This window comes from Nerophis ophidion, linkage group LG03, assembly GCF_033978795.1.
Source record: "Nerophis ophidion isolate RoL-2023_Sa linkage group LG03, RoL_Noph_v1.0, whole genome shotgun sequence".
NCBI lineage: Eukaryota > Metazoa > Chordata > Actinopteri > Syngnathiformes > Syngnathidae > Nerophis > Nerophis ophidion.
In genome coordinates, this window is record NC_084613.1 from 86,122,245 (window position 1) to 86,143,913 (window position 21,669).

At 41.4% G+C, this 21,669-nt stretch overlaps 1 protein-coding gene across 3 annotated transcripts in view; it reads left to right on the top strand.

The window, feature by feature from the left end:
• ttbk2a (tau tubulin kinase 2a) overlaps nt 1-21,669 on the top strand; it is a 110,010-nt gene that overhangs the window by 85,645 nt on the left and 2,696 nt on the right. For 2 of the 3 annotated variants that reach the window (XM_061896270.1, XM_061896271.1), the window contains exons 14-15: nt 3,835-4,188; nt 18,462-19,288. In XM_061896270.1, the coding sequence (XP_061752254.1) occupies nt 3,835-4,188; nt 18,462-19,288 (1,181 nt within the window). The remainder of the gene's footprint in view (nt 1-3,834; nt 4,189-18,461; nt 19,289-21,669) is intronic. The other variant, XM_061896272.1, reaches the window with a different exon arrangement.

Below are 21,669 nucleotides of genomic sequence, written 5' to 3' on the forward strand. Positions count from 1 at the left end.
ACAGCCAAAAAGTGTTTCCTTTACGTAAATATTGCATATATAAAACCACAGTACGGCAGAAAAAGTTTAATTTTTCTTGAAAATGACAGCCAAAGTGCTTCCTTTATGTAAAGATTGTGTATATAAACCACGATAAGGTGGAAAAAGATCAATCGCAACAGAGAAGGCGTGATCATGTGGAGTAAGCTGTGGAATACGAGTGTTTCGCTTAAGAAGAGGAATGCAGATTTTAAGATACTATTAAAATTAAAGCTGCAAGCAGCTTTAATTTTAAGCTGCTGCCCCCGAGACCCACGGCCGGATAAGCGTTAGAAGACGCCTTGGAGCCACTATTTTGAGAATATAATGCAATGTGAAAGTAATGCAGTTGTTGTATTGAAGTGAAAATATCAAACTTCCTGTTGGTTTTTGCTAAAGTATGTTAATTATCCAAATGTAGGTCTAAGTGAGACCTACATAGTGTTTTTTGTTTCATGTCTCTCTGACATTCCTACCGGAAGTTACAAGCAGTTTTGTCTGTGTTTTCTTCCTAGGAGCAGTTTGTCCGTGTTGTATTCCTAGGGGGGCGGTAGAGCGCAATTTTGAGTTTTGAGGTTAGGTTTTTTCATCAGATCGCAATTTTTGCCAGACCTGATGTGTGTGTCAAGTTTGTGTGTCTAGAACAGGGGTCGGCAACCTTTACCACTCAAAGAGCCATTTTGACCCGTTTCACAAAATAAAGAAAACAATGGCAGCCACAAAAAATGAAATAACACTGCATACAGATTTTTTTTGCTGATATGTCTTAACCAGGGGTCTCAGACACACGGCCCACACCTTTATATGAAAATGTAATCTTAGTGCAGCTCGCGAGTTTTTAATTATTGCCGTTTGACATCATCACACTTGCCGACCCTCCCAAACTTTCCGAGAGACTCCCGAATATTAGAGCAACAATTCTTGCGAATGTCTGCTGATTTTCGCCAATCAACATCAATGCGGGCGTGCTATGAAGGCGCTGCATGTACCGCCCTCTACAACATGCACAAATATCTAACACAGCCCAGCCACGAGTCTAATGTGGCTTCCACAGACACGCTTGGACGACTGCAACGCATACTTATTCAACAGCCATACAGGTCACACTGAGAGTTGTTATTTAAACAACTTTAACACTCTTACTAATATGCGCCACACTGTGAACCCACACCAAAGAAGAATGACAAACATTTCTGGAGAACATCCTCACTGTAACACGACATAAACACAACAGAGCAAATACCCAGAATCCCATGCATCCCTAACTATTCAGGGCTACATTATACACCAAATCCCCACCCACTCTGTGTGTCGGTTGAGGCGGGGTTTCGTGCTATGCAGCTGAGCCACATTAGGGTGATCAAAGGGAGCCGCGGGTTGCCGACCCCTGTTCTAGAAGGTCAACGGGCTCATTGTGATGTTTGTAGTAGTTGACTGGGAGGTGTTTATTATCGTTTGGGGAGAGTACGCTGGCTTATGCTCACCTGCAAAACACCTATCTACTCGACGCTTAAGCATTTACTGCATGCGTGTCAGAGTTATTTGGGGACGAACCCCAAGATGCCGAGATGGAGACAGGCATTGAATGGGAAAACACGGTTTTAATTTAAAATACTACAACTAGAACAAACAAAGGGTACAAACAAAAAGCACGCACATGGGTGGATATAACAAACTAAGGGCTATGAACAAACAAATCGGAAGCAGGGAACGAAAAACAGTAAGCTACAAACATTTACCAAATATAGCTTACCGCTACGCTGCAATCACACGACCAGTAGGAATGACAAGTAGAAAATGACATTGACACGACAATACAATGATCCAGCCCTGACTGGAGGAACCAAGCAGGTAAAATAGTAGCGGGCTGATTGACATCAGGTGCGACCAGATGCCAATCAGCCGCAGCTGAGTGAAAACAGGACACAGGGAGACAAACAGGAAGCCAAACCAAAATAAGAGCACTAGACAGGAACTAAGGACAGGAAATACTAAACACAGGAAACAAACAAATGCCGAGGAAAAAAATAAAACGGAGTCACACTGTCAGAGGAAAGCCTGACAATGCGCTCTGAATACGCACTGCTGATTGGCTGTTACGGCTATATATGTAACCAATCAGATGGTTGTGTGGGTGGGACAATGCTGGGTGCTGAGACAGAGGCAGAAGAAGCAAAGCAGCTTGTTAAGACTTTAACTCAGAAACTCGTTCAGTACACCCCCGTACCGAAACGGTTCAATACAAATACCCGTACTGTTACACCCCCGGTATATGTATACATACATCTACACAGTTTATATATTGCGTGTATATGAGTGTATATATTTATATTAGGGGTGGGCAAATTAATGCGTTAATTACGAGTTAACACATCAATCTATTAACACCGACAATTATTTCATCGCACATTTGCGTATGTTGTTTACATGCTTTTATTTTGTTAACGCCTTTTCTTAACAAGATGGCGTCGCCCGGCGTGGAGGGGCTCTTGGTAAAGATGGAACATTTGGCAAAAATACCGGACAATTCTGCAAATGTCCTGGCTGGCTTACAGCGTGGTCACTCCGGGATCACTTACGACCGCCAGACAATTCTGGATGTGGATAGATCGGGCCGTTTTGGACTGAATGACGCGTGCTTGCTAGAGCGGCTAGCTAGCATGGGAATACTTTGCCGGCTACATCCAGCGGCCTGTGAAGCAGCGGAGTATATGTGTTGTCTGTCTATTTATGAATAATGCAGACCAGGAGTGTTGGCTGAGTTCTTAACGTTTACTTTCAGAGCGTGCATATCACAACATACAAGATGCCGTCATGGCGACACAACCTATTGTGCTCGTCACTCCTGTTGCATGCTGGGTAGGGTAGTTCTTTTTTCCCCTGGCTCATAACATCACAATATAGTACCATGTATATGATGCCTTCAGTTTATCAAAGCACCAAGCAAACAATCGGAAAATTCCCATCATATCAATTCCTAGATATGGTCATAATTATTTTAAGTGCACTACGCAGAATAAACACAACATTATTAATATTGCTACTACGGATAATTTGATCAAATATTCCCTAAAACAGCCCACTACCTATAATATAGGTTTTTTAAACATAAGATCCCTGATAAAAAAAAAAATGTTTCTGCTGTTACCTCAGAAATTGCCTGTTCAGATGTTATGATTGTGGCTCAGAGATTTGTATGTAGATTATATTTATTTTCCATAACAAACAGGATAACTTAAATACCCTGGCAGTGGCAATAAGCTTAAATGTTTGTATTTACATTTTTGGAGTGGATTTTCATCAAATATGCTATTTAACTGCTACTGTTTAACAAGGACTGATTTAAATTGTGTTTGCACAACAAATGTTTTGGCGCTTTTGTTCATGTGGGAGAATATTCCAATAAAGGTGCACTACACACTACTTTTGAATTCATTATTGGGCTTTGCGTATACAATGCAGTTAATCGCCATTAATCGGAGAAATAGTGCGATTAACTTCGATTAAAATTTTTAATCGTTGCCCAGCCCTAATTTATATATATAAATATATTTGTTGGTGTAAGTGCAGAGTAGAAGGTTCATCCGGCTCACGGCGGGTCAGATAAGATCTTTATTGTCACATGTCCAAGTTTTTTCTTCATGTCATGAAAAGGCGCAAACATGAATTCCACAAATGACTTTGAGAACGTTATAAAAAGTCATTGTTTTCATTGAGGGACCCTCAAATGTTCCTAATAATATTCCCCGATCACCTTACCCGCGCCCCCCCCCTAACCCCCCTCCCCCCGCCCATTTCACCCTCCCACTCTCTTAGCTCCCCACCTCTCCGCCGTCCCTGCCGGATGAAGTCGCCACCCGGACGTCCAGCCCCACCCCCCTGCGCTCACCCAGCCCCCACACCTTCCTGAGCACCTTGTCGGACCCCCTGCACCAGCGCCACCCGCTGACCGTGAGGCGCACTCAGTCCGCAGACCAGCAACAACGGCGTCGGCAACGGCAGGAAGGCCCGCTCTCGTCCTCCTCTTGCCACGCCTCCTTGCCGCTTCCACCCGGCCCCTCCCCCGCCGCGCGCTCGCCCGGCCGCAGGAAACTGCCCGCCCTCCCGGCCGGCGCCACCAGCGCCAAGTTCCCCTCAGTTATACGCATCACCCGGGCCCATCTGGAGCAGGTGATGAGCCCCGTGCTGCGTACGGTGGAACCTCCAAAGTCAAACTCCCCCACACCTCGCAACCTGATAAACAGGTACCTTCTGGTACCTGCTGATCTGTATTTGGGATCTGCATGAATCCTGAAAATTTGCAAGCGTTCGCCTTTGTAGTCCGTTTCAACTTTGTAGTCCGTTTCAACTTCGTAGTCAACATTGATTGATTGGTTGGAACTTTTATTAGTAGATTGCACAGTACAGTACATATTCCGTACACTTGACCACTAAATGGTGACACCCGGATAAGTTTGTTTAAGTCGGGATCCACGTTAATCAATTCATGGTAAAAAAACGCATAAACGAGCGTCATCTTTTTCTCTATCTTTCTTGTTATGGGGCATTCATCCTCCGATGTTGTCATTTCTAATATAAAGTAGTGTAAAGTTATTTCTTATATCTGTCAGTAAACTCGCCATGAAAGCGCTAAAACATACCGGTGTAGTGAGTTTACATTATTCACCCAAGGAACTTTAGTAATTAGAGGGGTTCCGGTCGGACGTTTTTTCACGGGACACATTTCCGGCGGATGAGGAGATGATGCTCTGTTATTGATTGAAGTAAAGTCTGAATGTCATTAAAACAGTTAGCGCCATCTTTTGACACTTCTTCCACTCCCGTCCTTGCACGCTACACTGCTGCAACGAAGTGAAGTGGTGAATTATATTTATATAGCGCTTTTCTCAAGTAACTCAAAGCGCTTTACATAGTGAAACCCAATATCGAAGTTACATTTAAACCAGCACTGGGAGCAGGTGGGTAAAGTGTCTTGCCCAAGGACACAACGGCAGTAACTAGGATGGCACAAGCGGGAATCGAACCTGCAACCCTCAAGTTGCTGGCACGGCCACTCTACCAACCGAGCTATGTCATTAAAACAGTTAGCGGCATCTTTTGACACTTCTTCCACTCCCGTCCTTGCACGCTACACTGCTGCAACAAAGTGAAGTGAAGTGAATTATATTTATATAGCGCTTTTCTCTAGTGACTCAAAGCGCTTTACATAGTGAAACCCAATATCTAAGTTACATTTAAAGCAGTGTGGGTGGCACTGGGAGCAGGTGGGTAAAGTGTCTTGCCCAAGGACACAACGGCAGTAACTAGGATGGCACAAGCGGGAATCGAACCTCCAACTCTAAAGTTGCTGGCACGGCCACTCTACCAACCGAGCTAAGTCATTAAAACAGTTAGCGCCATCTTTTGACACTTCTTCCACTCCCGTCCTTGCACGCTACACTGCTGCAACAAAGTGAAGTGAAGTGAATTATATTTATATAGCGCTTTTCTCAAGTGACTCAAAGCGCTTTACATAGTGACACCCAATATCTAAGTTACATTTAAACCAGTGTGGGTGGCACTGGGAGCAGGCGGGTAAAGTGTCTTGCCCAAGGACACAACGGCAGTGACTAGGATGGCGGAAGCGGGAATCGAACCTGCAACCCTCAAGTTGCTGGCACGGCCACTCTACCATCCGAGCTATGTCATTAAAACAGTTAGCGCCATCTTTTGACACTTCTTCCACTCCCGTCCTTGCACGCTACACTGCTGCAACAAAGTGAAGTAAAGTGAATTACATTTATATAGCGCTTTTCTCAAGTGACTCAAAGCGCTTTACATAGTGACACCCAATATCTAAGTTACATTTAAACCAGTGTGGGGGGCACTGGGAGCAGGTGGGAAAAGTGTCTTGCCCAAGGACACAACGGCAGTGACTAGGATGGCGGAAGCGGGAATCGAACCTGCAACCCTCAAGTTGCTGGCACGGCCACTCTACCAACCGAGCTATGTCATTAAAACAGTTAGCGCCATCTTTTGACACTTCTTCCACTCCCGTCCTTGCACGCTACACCGCTGCAACAAAGTGAAGTGAAGTGAATTATATTTATATAGCGCTTTTCTCAAGTGACTCAAAGCGCTTTACATAGTGACACCCAATATCTAAGTTACATTTAAACCAGTGTGGGTGGCACTGGGAGCAGGTGGGTAAAGTGTCTTGCCCAAGGACACAACGGCAGTGACTAGGATGGCGGAAGCGGGAATCGAACCTGCAACCCTCAAGTTGCTGGCACGGCCACTCTACCAACCGAGCTATGTCATTAAAACAGTTAGCGCCATCTTTTGACACTTCTTCCACTCCCGTCCTTGCACGCTACACCGCTGCAACAAAGATGACGTGGAGAATACGCCGTCGAAGTGGAGGCACGTAAATATGCGCCTTATATATGAAAATAGTCCTGACTAGACCCGCTCATTGGCAGTGTGCCCTACGGTCTGGAAAATATGGTCGGTAGAAAAGGATTTTCAAATCATTTTTTGGGCTTCACGGTGGCAGAGGGGTTAGTGCGTCTGCCTCACAATACGAAGGTCCTGCAGTCCTGGGTTCAAATCCAGGCTCGGGATCTTTCTGTGTGGAGTTTGCATGTTCTCCCCGTGAATGCGTGGGTTCCCTCCGGGTACTCCGGCTTCCTCCCACTTCCAAAGACATGCACCTGGGGATAGGCCCCTCCCACTTCCAAAGACATGCACCTGGGGATAGGTTGATTGGCAACACTAAATGGTCCCTAGTGTGTGAATGTGAGTGTGAATGTTGTCTGTCTATCTGTGTTGGCCCTGTGATGAGGTGGCGACTTGTCCAGGGTGTACCCCGCCTTCCGCCCGATTGTAGCTGAGATAGGCGAATATATTCTACATATATTCGAAATTATCCAATTTAATAGCTACGGCAGTAGCATATAGCATGTAGCGGTATAGCTCGGTTGGTAGAGTGACCGTGCCAGCAACTTGAGGGTTGCAGGTTCGATTCCCGCTTCCGTCATCCTAGTCACTGCCGTTGTGTCCTCGGGCAAGACACTTTACCCACCTGCTCCCAGTGCCACCCGCACTGTGAAGTGAAGTGAATTATATTTATATAGCGCTTTTCTCTATTGACTCAAAGCGCTTTACATAGTGAAACCCAATATCTAAGTTACATTTAAACCAGTGTGGGTGGCACTGGGAGCAGGTGGGTAAAGTGTCTTGCCCGAGGACACAACGGCAGTGACTAGGATGGCGGAAGCGGGAATCGAACCTGCAACCCTCAAGTTGCTGGACAACCGCTATACCAACCGAGCTATACCGCCCCTATACCACTGCTTTAAATGTAACTTAGATATTGGGTTTCACTATGTAAAGCGCTTTGAGTCACTAGAGAAAAGCGCTATATAAATATAATTCAGTTCACTTCACTTTTATCTGACCCGTATGTGTGCCAGCTTTTTTTTTAAACAAGTTGCAGGCGTGAGCTAACATTTTCAAAAATAAAACTATCTTCTCTTTGCGGCGGATTCAATTAAATACGCCGTGTTTTTATTTCCCGACTAGAATGTTGTGTTCCGCGTGTCAGAAAAGCGCTAAAGTTTTTTCGTCCTTCGTTCTCCCGTCACATTGCAACATTTTGCCAAGTTTGGACTTTGGAGGTCCCGCTGTGAAAACATCTCCATTCAGCTTCCATGACACCACCTTTTTTTTTTTTTTTTTTTTTTCTTGTTTTTGTTCAAGCTTTTGGCTTTTGGCTTCCCCCATAAACGTTTTTTATTGTGTTGCTGTGGGCTGAAACCATGACTCTGCAGTCATTGTGCAGAGCAATGGTGCCTCCGACGTGTTCTTGTGTCAGCACATGTGATGTGAACACAATTGTGTGTGTGTGTGTGTGTGTGTGTGTGTGTGTGTGTGTGTTTAATGTCAGATTGCAGCATGTGTGTTTGGAATGCGGACTCATGACTACAGGTTGCATGGTCTCTTTTGTTTCAGATCGTCTTTGTCCTCTCCATCCTCCTCTTTCTCTCTCTCTCCCTCTATTTGTTCCTCACCCTCTCTTCACTGAAGCCCCCTGCCAAGTTGCGTGAACGACTCGCCGGTTTAGTACTCGCAGCTTGACTCCCACTGCCATAGCACTTATAATAATGGTAGCTATGGTGCTTGCATGCTGTTGCCGAGTGACAATTGACATGTTTGGACATCACGCCTCCCATCCCCCGCATCGGGCCGCTTGCTGCCGCGCTACAACGCCACGTTGTAGTCCACCAGCAACACGCCTTTTGACTTGAACTACAACAGGGGTGTCCAAACCTTTTTTTTCCCCACTCAGGGCCGCACACGGAAAAAGGAAACCATGTGGTGGCCGTTTTGGTAGTTTCGTTTTCAAAATCAATACAATTGTAGGCTTTTTATTTATTTATTTACCGTATTTTCCGCACTATAAGGCGCACCGGATTATAAGGCGCACCTTCAATTAATGGCCCATTTCAAAACTTTGTTCATATATAAGGCGCACCTTCAATGAATGGCCTATTGCAAAACTTTGTTCATATATAAGGCGCACCCTCAATGAATGGCCTATTTCAAAACTTTGTTCATATATAAGGCGCACCTTCAATGAATGGCCCATTGCAAAACTTTGTTCATATATAAGGCACCTTCAATGAATGGCCTATTTCAAAACTTTGTTCATATATAAGGCGCACCTTCAATGAATGGCCTATTTCAAAACTTTGTTCACATATAAGGCGCACCTCCAATGAATGGCCTATTGCAAAACTTTGCTCATATATAAGGCGCGCCTTCAATGAATGGCCTATTTCAAAACTTTGTTCACATATAAGGCGCACCTTCAATGAATGGCCTATTGCAAAACTTTGTTCATATATAAGGCGCACCTTCAATGAGTGGCCCATTGCAAAACTGTGTTCATATATAAGGCGCACCTTCAATGAATGGCTTATTTCAAAACTTTGTTCACATATAAGGCGCACCTTCAATGAATGGCCTATTTCAAAACTTTGTTCATATATAAGGCACACCTTCAATGAATGGCCTATTTCAAAACTTTGTTCATATATAAGGCGCACCTTCAATGAATGGCCTATTTCAAAACTTTGTTCATATATAAGGCGCACCTTCAATGAATGGCCTATTTCAAAACTTTGTTCACATATAAGGCGCACCTTCAATGAATGGCCTATTTCAAAACTTTGTCCATATATAAGGCGCACCTTCAATGAATGGCCTATTTCAAAACTTTGTTCATATATAAGGCGCACCCTCAATGAATGGCCTATTGCAAAACCATGTTCATATATAAGGCGCACCTTCAATGAATGGCCCATTTCAAAACTGTGTTCATATATAAGGCGCACCTTCAATGAATGGCCTATTGCAAAACTTTGTTCATATATAAGGCGCACCTTCAATGAATGGCTTATTTCAAAACTTTGTTCATATATAAGGCGCACCTTCAATGAATGGCCTATTGCAAAACTTTGTTCATATATAAGGCGCACCTTATATAAAAGGCGCATAGAATAGATGCTACAGTAGAGACGTTATGCATCCTTTAGATCAGTGGTCTCAAACACAGTAGACGTCGTTCTGCGGCCCGCACCTTGATGTGAAAATTTTATGTTGGTGTGGCCCGCGAGTTTTATATAAATAGCGCTTTACACCGTCATACTTGTATAACCTCAATTTTTCCCTGTTTCAGTACCCCTACAGGGATTATCATTTTCCCCGAATTTCACCTCAATGCCAATATTAAGGGGGGCATCATGGAGGCACTGCTTTTAGCGTCCTCTACAATCTGTACTAACAGCGTGTCCGCCCGGCCACATGTTGTATTTTTCTTCGGTAGACGCAGTAAGTGACTGCAAGACATACTTCATCAACAGCCATACAGGTCACACTGAAGGTGGCCATATAAACAACTTTAACACTGTCACAAATATGTGCCACACTGTGAAGCCACACCAAACAAGAATGACAAACACATTTTGGGAGAACATCCACACCGTAACACAACATAAACACAACAGAAAAAATACCCAGATTCCAATGCAGCCCTATCTCTTCCGGGCTACAATAGGGGGCGAGGGTGTATATTGTAGCAAGCATCAAATTCTAAAAATTAGCTAACACTTGCAAAAAATATAACTATCTTGTCTTTGCAGTGGATTAAATTGAATATGCCGTATTTCTCCGACTATAAGTCGCACTTCAAATCCTTTCATTTTCTAGAAACTCGACACTGCGCCTTATGTACGGAGTAGTTTTGGTTGTGCTTACCGACCTCGAAGCTATTTTGTTTGGTACATGGTGAATTGATAAGTGTGACCAGTAGATGGCAGTCACACATAAGAGATACAAGTAGATTGCATACTTGCCAACCCTTTTCCAGGGAGACTCCCGAATTTCAGTGCCCCTCCCGTAAAAATCTCACGGGGCAACCATTCTCCCGAATTTCTACCGATTTCTACCTGGACAAAATATCGGGGGCGTGCCTTTAGCGTCCTCTCTCACCCGAAAAGGAGACTATTATATATGTCTCCGTTATCCATAGATGTATCTGTGAGCCATAAAGTAGGCAGGCACGGAACTATCTATTTCTCAGCGTGTTTACTCCAGCCGGCACGTTAATACACTGACACACAACATCCAGATTCCCATCATGCATTCAAAACTACGGCAAGTAGTAATGTCCAAAAACATAATAGAGACGAAGCAGAAGAACGAAGAAGAGACATGGCGACGACGAGGGTTGCAGGTTCGATTCCCGCTTCCGCCATCCTAGTCACTGCCGTTGTTTCCTTGGGCAAGGCCCTTTACCCACCTGCTCTCAGTGCCGCCCACACTGCTTTAAATGTAACTTTGATATTGGGTTTCACTATGTAAAGCGCTTTGAGTCACTAGAGAAAAGCGCTATATAAATATAATTCACTTCACACTTCACTAGACTGCAATATGACTCAAGTAAAAAACACCAAAATTTTGACTGTTCAATTGAAAGTATAGAACATTACACACGGCGCTCAAAATGATTTAGTTGGACTTTGGTAAGCTATGGAGCCGCACCGCTTGATGGATTGTACTGTGCTTCAACATAGGACTATTATTATGCTGTGTGTATAAGGTAAGACATGTTATCTGGCGTTTTGTTTGGCAATTTTATGCAAAAGCAACATGTCTTACCTTCTGGTACCTGCTGATCTGTATTTGGGATCTGCATAAATCCTGAAAATTTGCGAGCGTCCGCCTTTGTAGTCCGTTTCGACTTCGTAGTCAACATTGATTGATTGATTGGAACTTTTATTAGTAGATTGCACAGTACAGTACATATTCCGTACACTTGACCACTAAATGGTAACGCCCGAATACGTTTTTCAACTTGTTTAAGTCGGGATCCACGTTTATCAATTCATAGTAAACAAACGCATAAACGAGCGTCATCTTTTTCTCTATCTTTCTTGGGATGGGGCATTCATCCTCCGATGTTGCCATTTCTAATATAAAGTAGTGTAAAGTTATTTCTTATATCTGTCAGTAAACTCGCCATGAAAGCGCTAAAACATACCGGTGTAGTGAGTTTACATTATTCACCCAAGGAACTTTGGTTATTAGAGGGTTCCGGTCGGACGTTTTTTCACGGGACACATTTCCGGCGGATGAGGAGATGCTGCTCTGTTATTGATTGAAGTAAAGTCTGAATGTCATTAAAACAGTTAGCGCCATCTTTTGACACTTCTTCCACTCCCGTCCTTGCACGCTACACTGCTGCAACAAAGATGACGTGGAGAATACGCCGTTGAAGTGGAGGCACGTAAATAAGACACGCCCACAAAACGGCGCATCCTGAAGCGACTTTCAGGAAGCGGCTTGAAGATGATGTGTAAAACATCATCTATGCAACATGTTATGTAAACACCAAGGAAGTATTTTATATTTTGAAAAAAAATACAAATAATATGTCCCCTTTAATGCGCCTTATAATCCGGTGCGCCTTATATATGAAAATAGACCTGACTAGACCCGCTCATTGGCAGTGTGCCCTATGGTCTGGAAAATATGGTCGGTAGAAAAGGATTTTCAAATCATTGTGTTCAGTTTTATTTACCAGTTACATACCGTGCCAACTTCACGGGTTTCAGGTTTTGTAGTACTGCATATAAACATTGACTACCTGGTTTACATGTACCGTATTTTTGGGAGTATAAGTCGCACCTGCCGAAAATGCATAATAAGGAAGGGAAAAAACATATATAAGTCGCACTGGAGTATAAGTCGCATTTTGGGGGAAATTTATGTGATAAAACCCAACAGCAAGAATAGACATTTGAAAGGCAATTTAAAATAAATAAAGACTAGTGAACAACAGGCTGAATAAGTGTAGGTTATATGAGGCATAAATAAGCAACTGCTATGTTAACCTAACATATTATGGTAAGAGTCATTCAAATAACTATAACATATAGAACATGCTATACCTTTACCAAACTATCTCTCACTCCTAATCCATAAATCCCATGAAATCTTATACGTCTAGTCTCTTACGTGAATGAGATAAATAATATTACTTGATATTTTACGGTAATGTGTTCATTTGTATCTTTTCTTAGACATGTTTTTTCTTTGTTTTATGCCCATTTTGTCATAGAAAATTTTGTATTTTGAGGCAAACACACAAAATATACCGTATTTTTCTAACTATAAGTCGCAGTTTTTTTCATAGTTTGGCCGGGGGTGCGACTTATACTCAGGAGCCAATAATATCCAATAATATTATTTATCTCATTCACGTAAGAGACTAGACGTATAAGATTTGATGGGATTTATGGATTAGGAGTGAGAGATAGTTTGGTAAAGGTATAGCATGTTCTATATGTTATAGTTATTTGAATGACTCTTACCATAATATGTTAGGTTAACATAGCAGTTGCTTATTTATGCCTCATATAACCTACACTTATTCAGCCTGTTGTTCACTATTCTTTCTTTATTTTAAATTGCCTTTCAAATGTCTATTCTTGGTGTTGGGTTTTATCAAATACATTTCCCCAAAAAATGCGACTTATATATGTTTTTTTCCTTCTTTGTTATGCATTTTCAGCAGGTGTGACTTATACTACGAAAAATACGGTATTTTCTTATTTTAACTTTATTTACACTTCTGTTAAAATGTAACAATCACTTATTCTTCTCTTCTTTGATACTTTACATTAGTTTTGGATGATACCACACATTTAGGTATCCATCCAACACCAAGTAGTTACAGGATAATAAATACATTGGTCATATTCAAAGTCCTCATGTGTCCAGGGACGTATTTCCTGAGTTTATCAATATAATATAATTACAAAAAAAAAAAAGATTTTGTGACGATAACAAATATAGATGTAATCATAGTACCGTATTTTTCGAATTATAAGTCGCAGTTTTTTTCATAGTTTGGCCAGGGGGTGCCACTTATACTCAGGAGCGACTTATGTGTGAAATTATTAACACATTACCGTAAAATATCCAATAATATTATTTATCTCATTCACGTAAGAGACTAGACGTATAAGATTTCATGGGATTTATGGATTAGGAGTGAGAGATAGTTTGGTAAAGGTATAGCATGTTCTATATGTTCTAGTTATTTGAATGACTCTTACCATAATATGTTAGGTTAACATAGCAGTTGCTTATTTATGCCTCATATAACCTACACTTATTCAGCCTGTTGTTCACTATTCTTTATTTATTTTAAATTACCTTTCAAATGTCTATTGTTAGTGTTGGATTTTATCACATAAATCTCCCCCAAAAAATGCGACTTATACTCCAGTGCGACTTATATATGTTTTTTTCCTTCTTTGTTATGCATTTTCGGCAGGTGCGACTTATACTGCGAAAAATACGGTATTTTCTTATTTTAACTTTATTTACACTTCTGTTAAAATGTAATAATCACTTATTATTCTCTTCTTTGATACTTTACATTAGTTGTGGATGATACCACACATTTAGGTATCCATCCAACACCAAGTAGTTACAGGATAATAAATACATTGGTCATATTCAAAGTCCTCATATGTCCAGGGACGTATTTCCTGAGTTTATCAATATAATATGATTACAAAAAAAAAAAAAAAAAGATTTTGTGACGATAACAAATATAGATGTAATCATAGTACCGTATTTTTCGGACTATAAGTCGCAGTTTTTTTCATAGTTTGGCCGGGGGTGCGACTTATACTCAGGAGCGACTTATGTGTGAAATTATTAACACATTGGCGTAAAATATCCAATAATATTATTTATCTCATTCACGTAAGAGACTAGACGTATAAGATTTCATGGGATTTATGGATTAGGAGTGAGAGATAGTTTGGTAAAGGTATAGCATGTTCTATATGTTATAGTTATTTGAATGACTCTTACCATAATATGTTAGGTTAACATAGCAGTTGCTTATTTATGCCTCATATAACCTACACTTATTCAGCCTGTTGTTCACTAGTCTTTATTTATTTTAAATTGCCTTTCAAATGTCTATTTGTTGGTGTTGGGTTTTATCAAATACATTTCCCCCAAAATGCGACTTATACTCCAGTGCGACTAATATGTTTTTTCCCTTATGTATTATGCATTTTTGGCAGGTGCGACTTATACTCGGGAGCGACTTATATGTGAAATTATTAACACATTACCGTAAAATATGCAATAATATTATTCATCTCATTCACGTAAGAGACTAGACGTATAAGATTTCATGGGATTTATGGATTAGGAGTGAGAGATAGTTTGGTAAAGGTATAGCATGTTCTATATGTTATAGTTATTTGAATGACTCTTACCATAATATGTTAGGTTAACATAGCAGTTGCTTATTTATGCCTCATATAACCTACACTTATTCAGCCTGTTGTTCACTAATCTTTATTTATTTTAAATTGCCTTTCAAATGTCTATTCTTGGTGTTGGGTTTTATCAAATAAATTTCCCCAAAAAATGCGACTTATATATGTTTTTTTCCTTCTTTGTTATGCATTTTCAGCAGGTGCGACTTATACTACGAAAAATACGGTATTTTCTTATTTTAACTTTATTTACACTTCTGTTAAAATGTAATAATCACTTATTATTCTCTTCTTTGATACTTTACATTAGTTGTGGATGATACCACACATTTAGGTATCCAACCAACACCAAGTAGTTACAGGATAATAAATACATTGGTCATATTCAAAGTCCTCATGTGTCCAGGGACGTATTTCCTGAGTTTATCAATATAATATGATTACAAAAAAAAAAAAAAAAAGATTTTGTGACGATAACAAATATAGATGTAATCATAGTACCGTATTTTTCGAATTATAAGTCGCAGTTTTTTTCATAGTTTGGCCGGGGGTGCGACTTATACTCAGGAGCGACTTATATGTGAAATTATTAACACATTACCGTAAAATATCCAATAATATTATTTATCTCATTCACGTAAGAGACTAGACGTATAAGATTTCATGGGATTTATGGATTAGGAGTGAGAGATAGTTTGGTAAAGGTATAGCATGTTCTATATGTTCTAGTTATTTGAATGACTCTTACCATAATATGTTAGGTTAACATAGCAGTTGCTTATTTATGCCTCATATAACCTACACTTATTCAGCCTGTTGTTCACTATTCTTTATTTATTTTAAATTGCCTTTCAAATGTCTATTCTTGCTGTTGGGTTTTATCGAATAAATCTCCCCCCAAAAAATGCGACTTATACTCCAGTGCGACTTATATATGTTTTTTTCCTTCTTTATTATGCATTTTCAGCAGGTGTGACTTATACTCCGAAAAATACGGTATTTTCTTATTTTAACTTTATTTACACTTCTGTTAAAATGTAATAATCACTTATTCTTCTCTTCTTTGATACTTTACATTAGTTGTGGATGATACCACACATTTAGGTATCCATCCAACACCAAGTAGTTACAGGATAATAAATACATTGGTCATATTCAAAGTCCTCATGTGTCCAGGGACGTATTTCCTGAGTTTATCAATATAATATGATTACAAAAAAAAAAAAAAAAAAAGATTTTGTGACGATAACAAATATAGATGTAATCATAGTACCGTATTTTTCGATTTATAAGTCGCAGTTTTTTTCATAGTTTGGCCGGGGGAGCGACTTATGTGTGAAATTATTAACACATTACCGTAAAATATCCAATAATATTATTTATCTCATTCACGTAAGAGACTAGACGTATAAGATTTCATGGGATTTATGGATTAGGAGTGAGAGATAGTTTGGTAAAGGTATAGCATGTTCTATATGTTATAGTTATTTGAATGACTCTTACCATAATATGTTAGGTTAACATAGCAGTTGCTTATTTATGCCTCATATAACCTACACTTATTCAGCCTGTTGTTCACTATTCTTTATTTATTTTAAATTGCCTTTCAAATGTCTATTATTGGCGTTGGGTTTTATCAAATCAATTTCCCCCCAAAATGCGACTTATATATGTTTTTTTCCTTCTTTGTTATGCATTTTCAGCAGGTGCGACTTATACTCCGAAAAATACGGTATTTTCTTATTTTAACTTTATTTACACTTCTGTTAAAATGTAATAATCACTTATTCTTCTCTTCTTTGATACTTTACATTAGTTTTGGATGATACCACACAATTAGGTATCCATCCAATACCAAGTAGTTACAGGATAATAAATACATTGGTCATATTCAAAGTCCTCATGTGTCCAGGGACGTATTTCCTGAGTTTATCAATATAATATAATTACAAAAAAAAAAAAGATTTTGTGACGATAACAAATATAGATGTAATCATAGTACCGTATTTTTCGAATTATAAGTCGCAGTTTTTTTCATAGTTTGGCCGGGGGTGCGACTTATACTCAGGAGCGACTTATGTGTGAAATTATTAATACATTTCCGTAAAATATCCAATAATATTATTTATCTCATTCACATAAGAGACTAGAAGTATAAGATTTCATGGGATTTATGGATTAGGAGTGAGAGATAGTTTGGTAAAGGTATAGCATGTTCTATATGTTATAGTTATTTGAATGACTCTTACCATAATATGTTAGGTTAACATAGCAGTTGCTTATTTATGCCTCATATAACCTACACTTATTCAGACTGTTGTTCTCTAGTCTTTATTTATTTTAAATTGCCTTTCAAATGTCTATTCTTGGGGTTGGATTTTATCAAATAAATTTCCCCCCAAAATGCGACTTATACTCCAGTGCGACTTATATATGTTTTTTTCCTTCTTTGTTATGCATTTTCGGCAGGTGCGACTTATACTACGAAAAATATGGTATTTTCTTATTTTAACTTTATTTACACTTCTGTTAAAATGTAATAATCACTTATTATTCTCTTCTTTGATACTTTACATTAGTTGTGGATGATACCACACATTTAGGTATCCATCCAACACCAAGTAGTTACAGGATAATAAATACATTGGTCATATTCAAAGTCCTCATGTGTCCAGGGACGTATTTCCTGAGTTTATCAATATAATATAATTACAAAAAAAAAAAAAAAAAGATTTTGTGACGATAACAAATATAGATGTAATCATAGTACTGTATTTTTCGATTTATAAGTCGCAGTTTTTTTCATAGTTTGGCCGGGGGTGCGACTTATACTCAGGAGCGACTTATATGTGAAATTATTAACACATTAGCGTAAAATATCAAATAATATTATTTATTTCATTCATGTTAGAGACTAGACGTATAAGATTTCATGGGATTTATGGATTAGGAGTGAGAGATAGTTTGGTAAAGGTATAGCATGTTCTATATGTTATAGTTATTTGAATGACTCTTACCATAATATGTTAGGTTAACATAGCAGTTGCTTATTTATGCCTCATATAACCTACACTTATTCAGCCTGTTGTTCACTATTCTTTATTTATTTTAAATCGCCTTTCAAATGTCTATTATTGGCGTTGGGTTTTATCAAATAAATCTCCCCCCAAAAAATGCGACTTATACTCCAGTGCGACTTATATGTTTTTTTCCTTCTTTATTATGCATTTTCGGCAGGTGCGACTTATACTCCGAAAAATACGGTGCCATGTTTTCCCCCCAAAATGGAATACTTGATGTGAAGTAATTGGAGCCTGGAATAGGACAATAATTCATAACAACATTAATTGTTATTTTTCAAGTATTGACGGTTTTAAAAAAAAAATATTTCACCCCTTTGCTCTTTTATTCCATTTTTTATGTCTTATTTTGGTAGTAATATTTTCATTAAAAAATGAGCTCGGGGCCGCAAATGGCCCCCGGACCTGACTTTGGACACCCCTGAGCTACAATATTCATCACATTTCCGCAGCGTTGCGATTCTCCAATAACACTGTTTGTCTCTCTGCCCCGTCTGTCCCTCTCCTCCAGTTGACCGCCCATCGTCCCTCCGGGCTGTCCTCCCCCTCGGGATGGGACACAGGCGCTCCGCCGGGCCTCCTGCTGGAGCGCCGTGACGACGACGACCTTGAAGTTCTGCCCGTGCAGGAGCGCACGGCGGACATCAGCTCCCCGCTGGACCACCCGGGGACGCCCACGGAGCCGGCGGCCGAGACTCTTGTCAACGGAGACGGCCGGCCCAAAACCCCGAGTCCCGCCCCGAGTCATGTGAGCTCCCCCCCCTCTCCTCGCTTGACCAATGGACATCTCTCACCGCCGCCCAAAAGCTTCCCAAAGTTGCAAGACTTAGAAAAGAGTTCTGCGGAGGAAGGTGTAAAAGACACCCTGGCTCCAAGTGTCCCAGCCTCCCCCTTGTCCTCCCCCGCCGGCCCCCGTAAGAACCCCAGCCGTCGCCAAAGCCGCATCCCCGTGCTGGAGGCTTCCTTTCTCCTGGACCCGCCTCCTCCGGGCTCGGCCAAAGAGAAGCTCTTGCAGAAGAAAGCCAGCAACCCGGGTCCTCTTCCCTCGCCCTCCGCCTCACCATCGCTCTCAGACAGGCGTGCCGCCGTGGCCTCGCTGGCCAGAGACCCCTTGTCCTCCGCCTCCGCCTCCGACCGCTCTCAGGAAGAGGACTCGCTGATGGGCTCCCGCTCGGACCGCCAGGGGGACGCCTCCTTGTCTTCTTCCTCCAGCCCCCTGTCGCGCCGCAGCAGGATTCCTCGCCCCGTCCATACGGTTTCTGCTGAGCAGCTGGCCGCCCAGTTCCTGCCCCGCCCGCCCCCTGGGAAGCCACCATGCCGCAACACGGTGGAGGGCAGGTAAATAAAACATATTACCTGGAACTAAGTGTCCTAGCACAGAAACACATCAGGGTTTTACCTCAGGTTTATTTATATATGTGTGTGTATATATATTAGGGATGCATCCATCCATCCATTTTCTACCGCTTATTCCCCTTTGGGGTCGCTGGCGCCTATCTCAGCTACAATCGGGCGGAAGGCGGTGTACACCCTGGACAAGTCGCCACCTCATCGCAGGGCCCATTATTAGTAGGGATGCACCGAAATGAAAATTTGTGGCCGAAGCCGAATAAAATTTAAACGCTTGGCCGAATACCGAATAATGAATGCAGTTTTTCCACAATTTTTTTTAATATTGCATAAATAGCCTAGAATAAATATTTAGACATGTTTTTCAAATAAAGTAATTTGTTATTGAATAGAGCTAGACGAAGTGGCTGGGGAGAGGGAAGTCTGGGTTTCCCTGCTTAGGCTGTTGCCCCCGCGACCTGATCTCGGATAAGCGGGAGATGATGGATGGATGGATGGATGGTTATTGAATATTGGCTTCACGGTGGCAGAGGGGTTAGTGCGTCTGCCTCACAATACGAAGGTCCTGCAGTCCTGGGTTCAAATCCAGGCTCGGGCTCTTTCTGTGTGGAGTTTGCATGTTCTCCCCGTGAGTGCGTGGGTTCCCTCCGGGTACTCCGGCTTCCTCCCACTTCCAAAGACATGCACCTGGGGATAGGCTCCTCCCACCTCCAAATACATGCACCTGGGGATAGGCCCCTCCCACTTCCAAAGACATGCACCTGGGGATAGGCTCCTCCCACTTCCAAAGACATGCACCTGGGGATAGGCTCCTCCCACTTCCAAAGACATGCACCTGGGGATAGGCTCCTCCCACTTCCAAAGACATGCACCTGGGGATAGGCTCCTCCCACTTCCAAAGACATGCACCTGGGGATAGGTTGATTGGCAACACTAAATGGTCCCTAGTGTGTGAATGTTGTCCGTCTATCTGTGTTGGCCCTGCGATGAGGTGGCCACTTGTCCAGGGTGTATCCCGCCTTCCGCCCGATTGTAGCTGAGATAGGCGCCAGCGCCCCCCGCGACCCCGAAAGGGAATAAGCGGTAGGAAATGGATGGATGGATGGGTTATTGAATATTGACATTTTTTTAATATTCCAGTAGCCTTTGCTTTTCAAAAAAAGCACAAAGTTTTTCATTTATATTAGGCCTTCAAACAAAAAATAATAAAGTGCATTACCGATTAATCGGTGCATCCCTAATATATATATATTAGGGATGCGGTCTCATCAGCAGAGTCCGCGGATAAACCGCGGGTCGGGCGGGTGACATGATGAAAAAATAGATTTTAATTAGATTCGGGCGTTGAATCATTCGGAAATATTTGATATACATGATTCTGGGATCGGTATCCTTTGCCATTCAAAGAGCCATTTAGGACCCGTGTCACTAAGCGGAGAAAACAATAGGAGGCGCTAATATTCTCTAGAATGACTACCGGCAGTCACCCAGATAATAAGTATTAGGGCGTGCTATGAAGTCATTGACTTTGTCGCCTTCTACAACATGTACGATCTGCTTGTCAGTCCAGTATCATGTTGTGTGTGGCTTCCACAACAACACGCAGACGACTGCAAGGCATACTGGGTGACACAGAGTACACTAATGGTTGTGATATAAACAATTTCAACACTCTTAGTAATATGCGCCACGCTGTGAAGCCGCACCAAACAAGATTGACAAACACATTACGGGAGGACATCCTCCCAGTAACACAACATAAACGCGACACCACAAATACCCAGAATCCTTTGTATCCATGAGATCTCCTGACTATTTTATACACCCCCCGCTAGCAGCAAACCCCGCCACCTTCGCATAAAGGGAAGAAGATTAAGAGCTATTCAGTAGGATTTAAGCTCCAAGCTTACGTCACACTCAAATTTTTACTGCATTCCTTTGGTCAGTGCCGGAGTGAGAAGAGGTTTTAAAATAATTAGCGCATGCTTACTTTTACCGCATGCCTTTGGTAAGCGCAGGAGTGAGAAGAGGTTTTAGATTAATTAGCGCCCCGGCGGCAATATATATATATATATATATATATATATATATATATATATATATATATATATATATATATATATATATATATATATATATATGGCGCTTTTCTACCTTCAAGGTACTCAAAGCGCTTTGACACTACTTCCACATTCACACACACATTCACACACTGATGGAGGGAGCTGCCATGCAAGGCGCTAACCAGCACCCATCAGGAGCAAGGGTGAAGTGTCTTGCTCAGGACACAACGGACGTGACGAGGTTGGTTCTAGGTGGGATTTGAACCAGGAACCTCGGGTTGCGCACGGCCACTCTTCCACTGTATT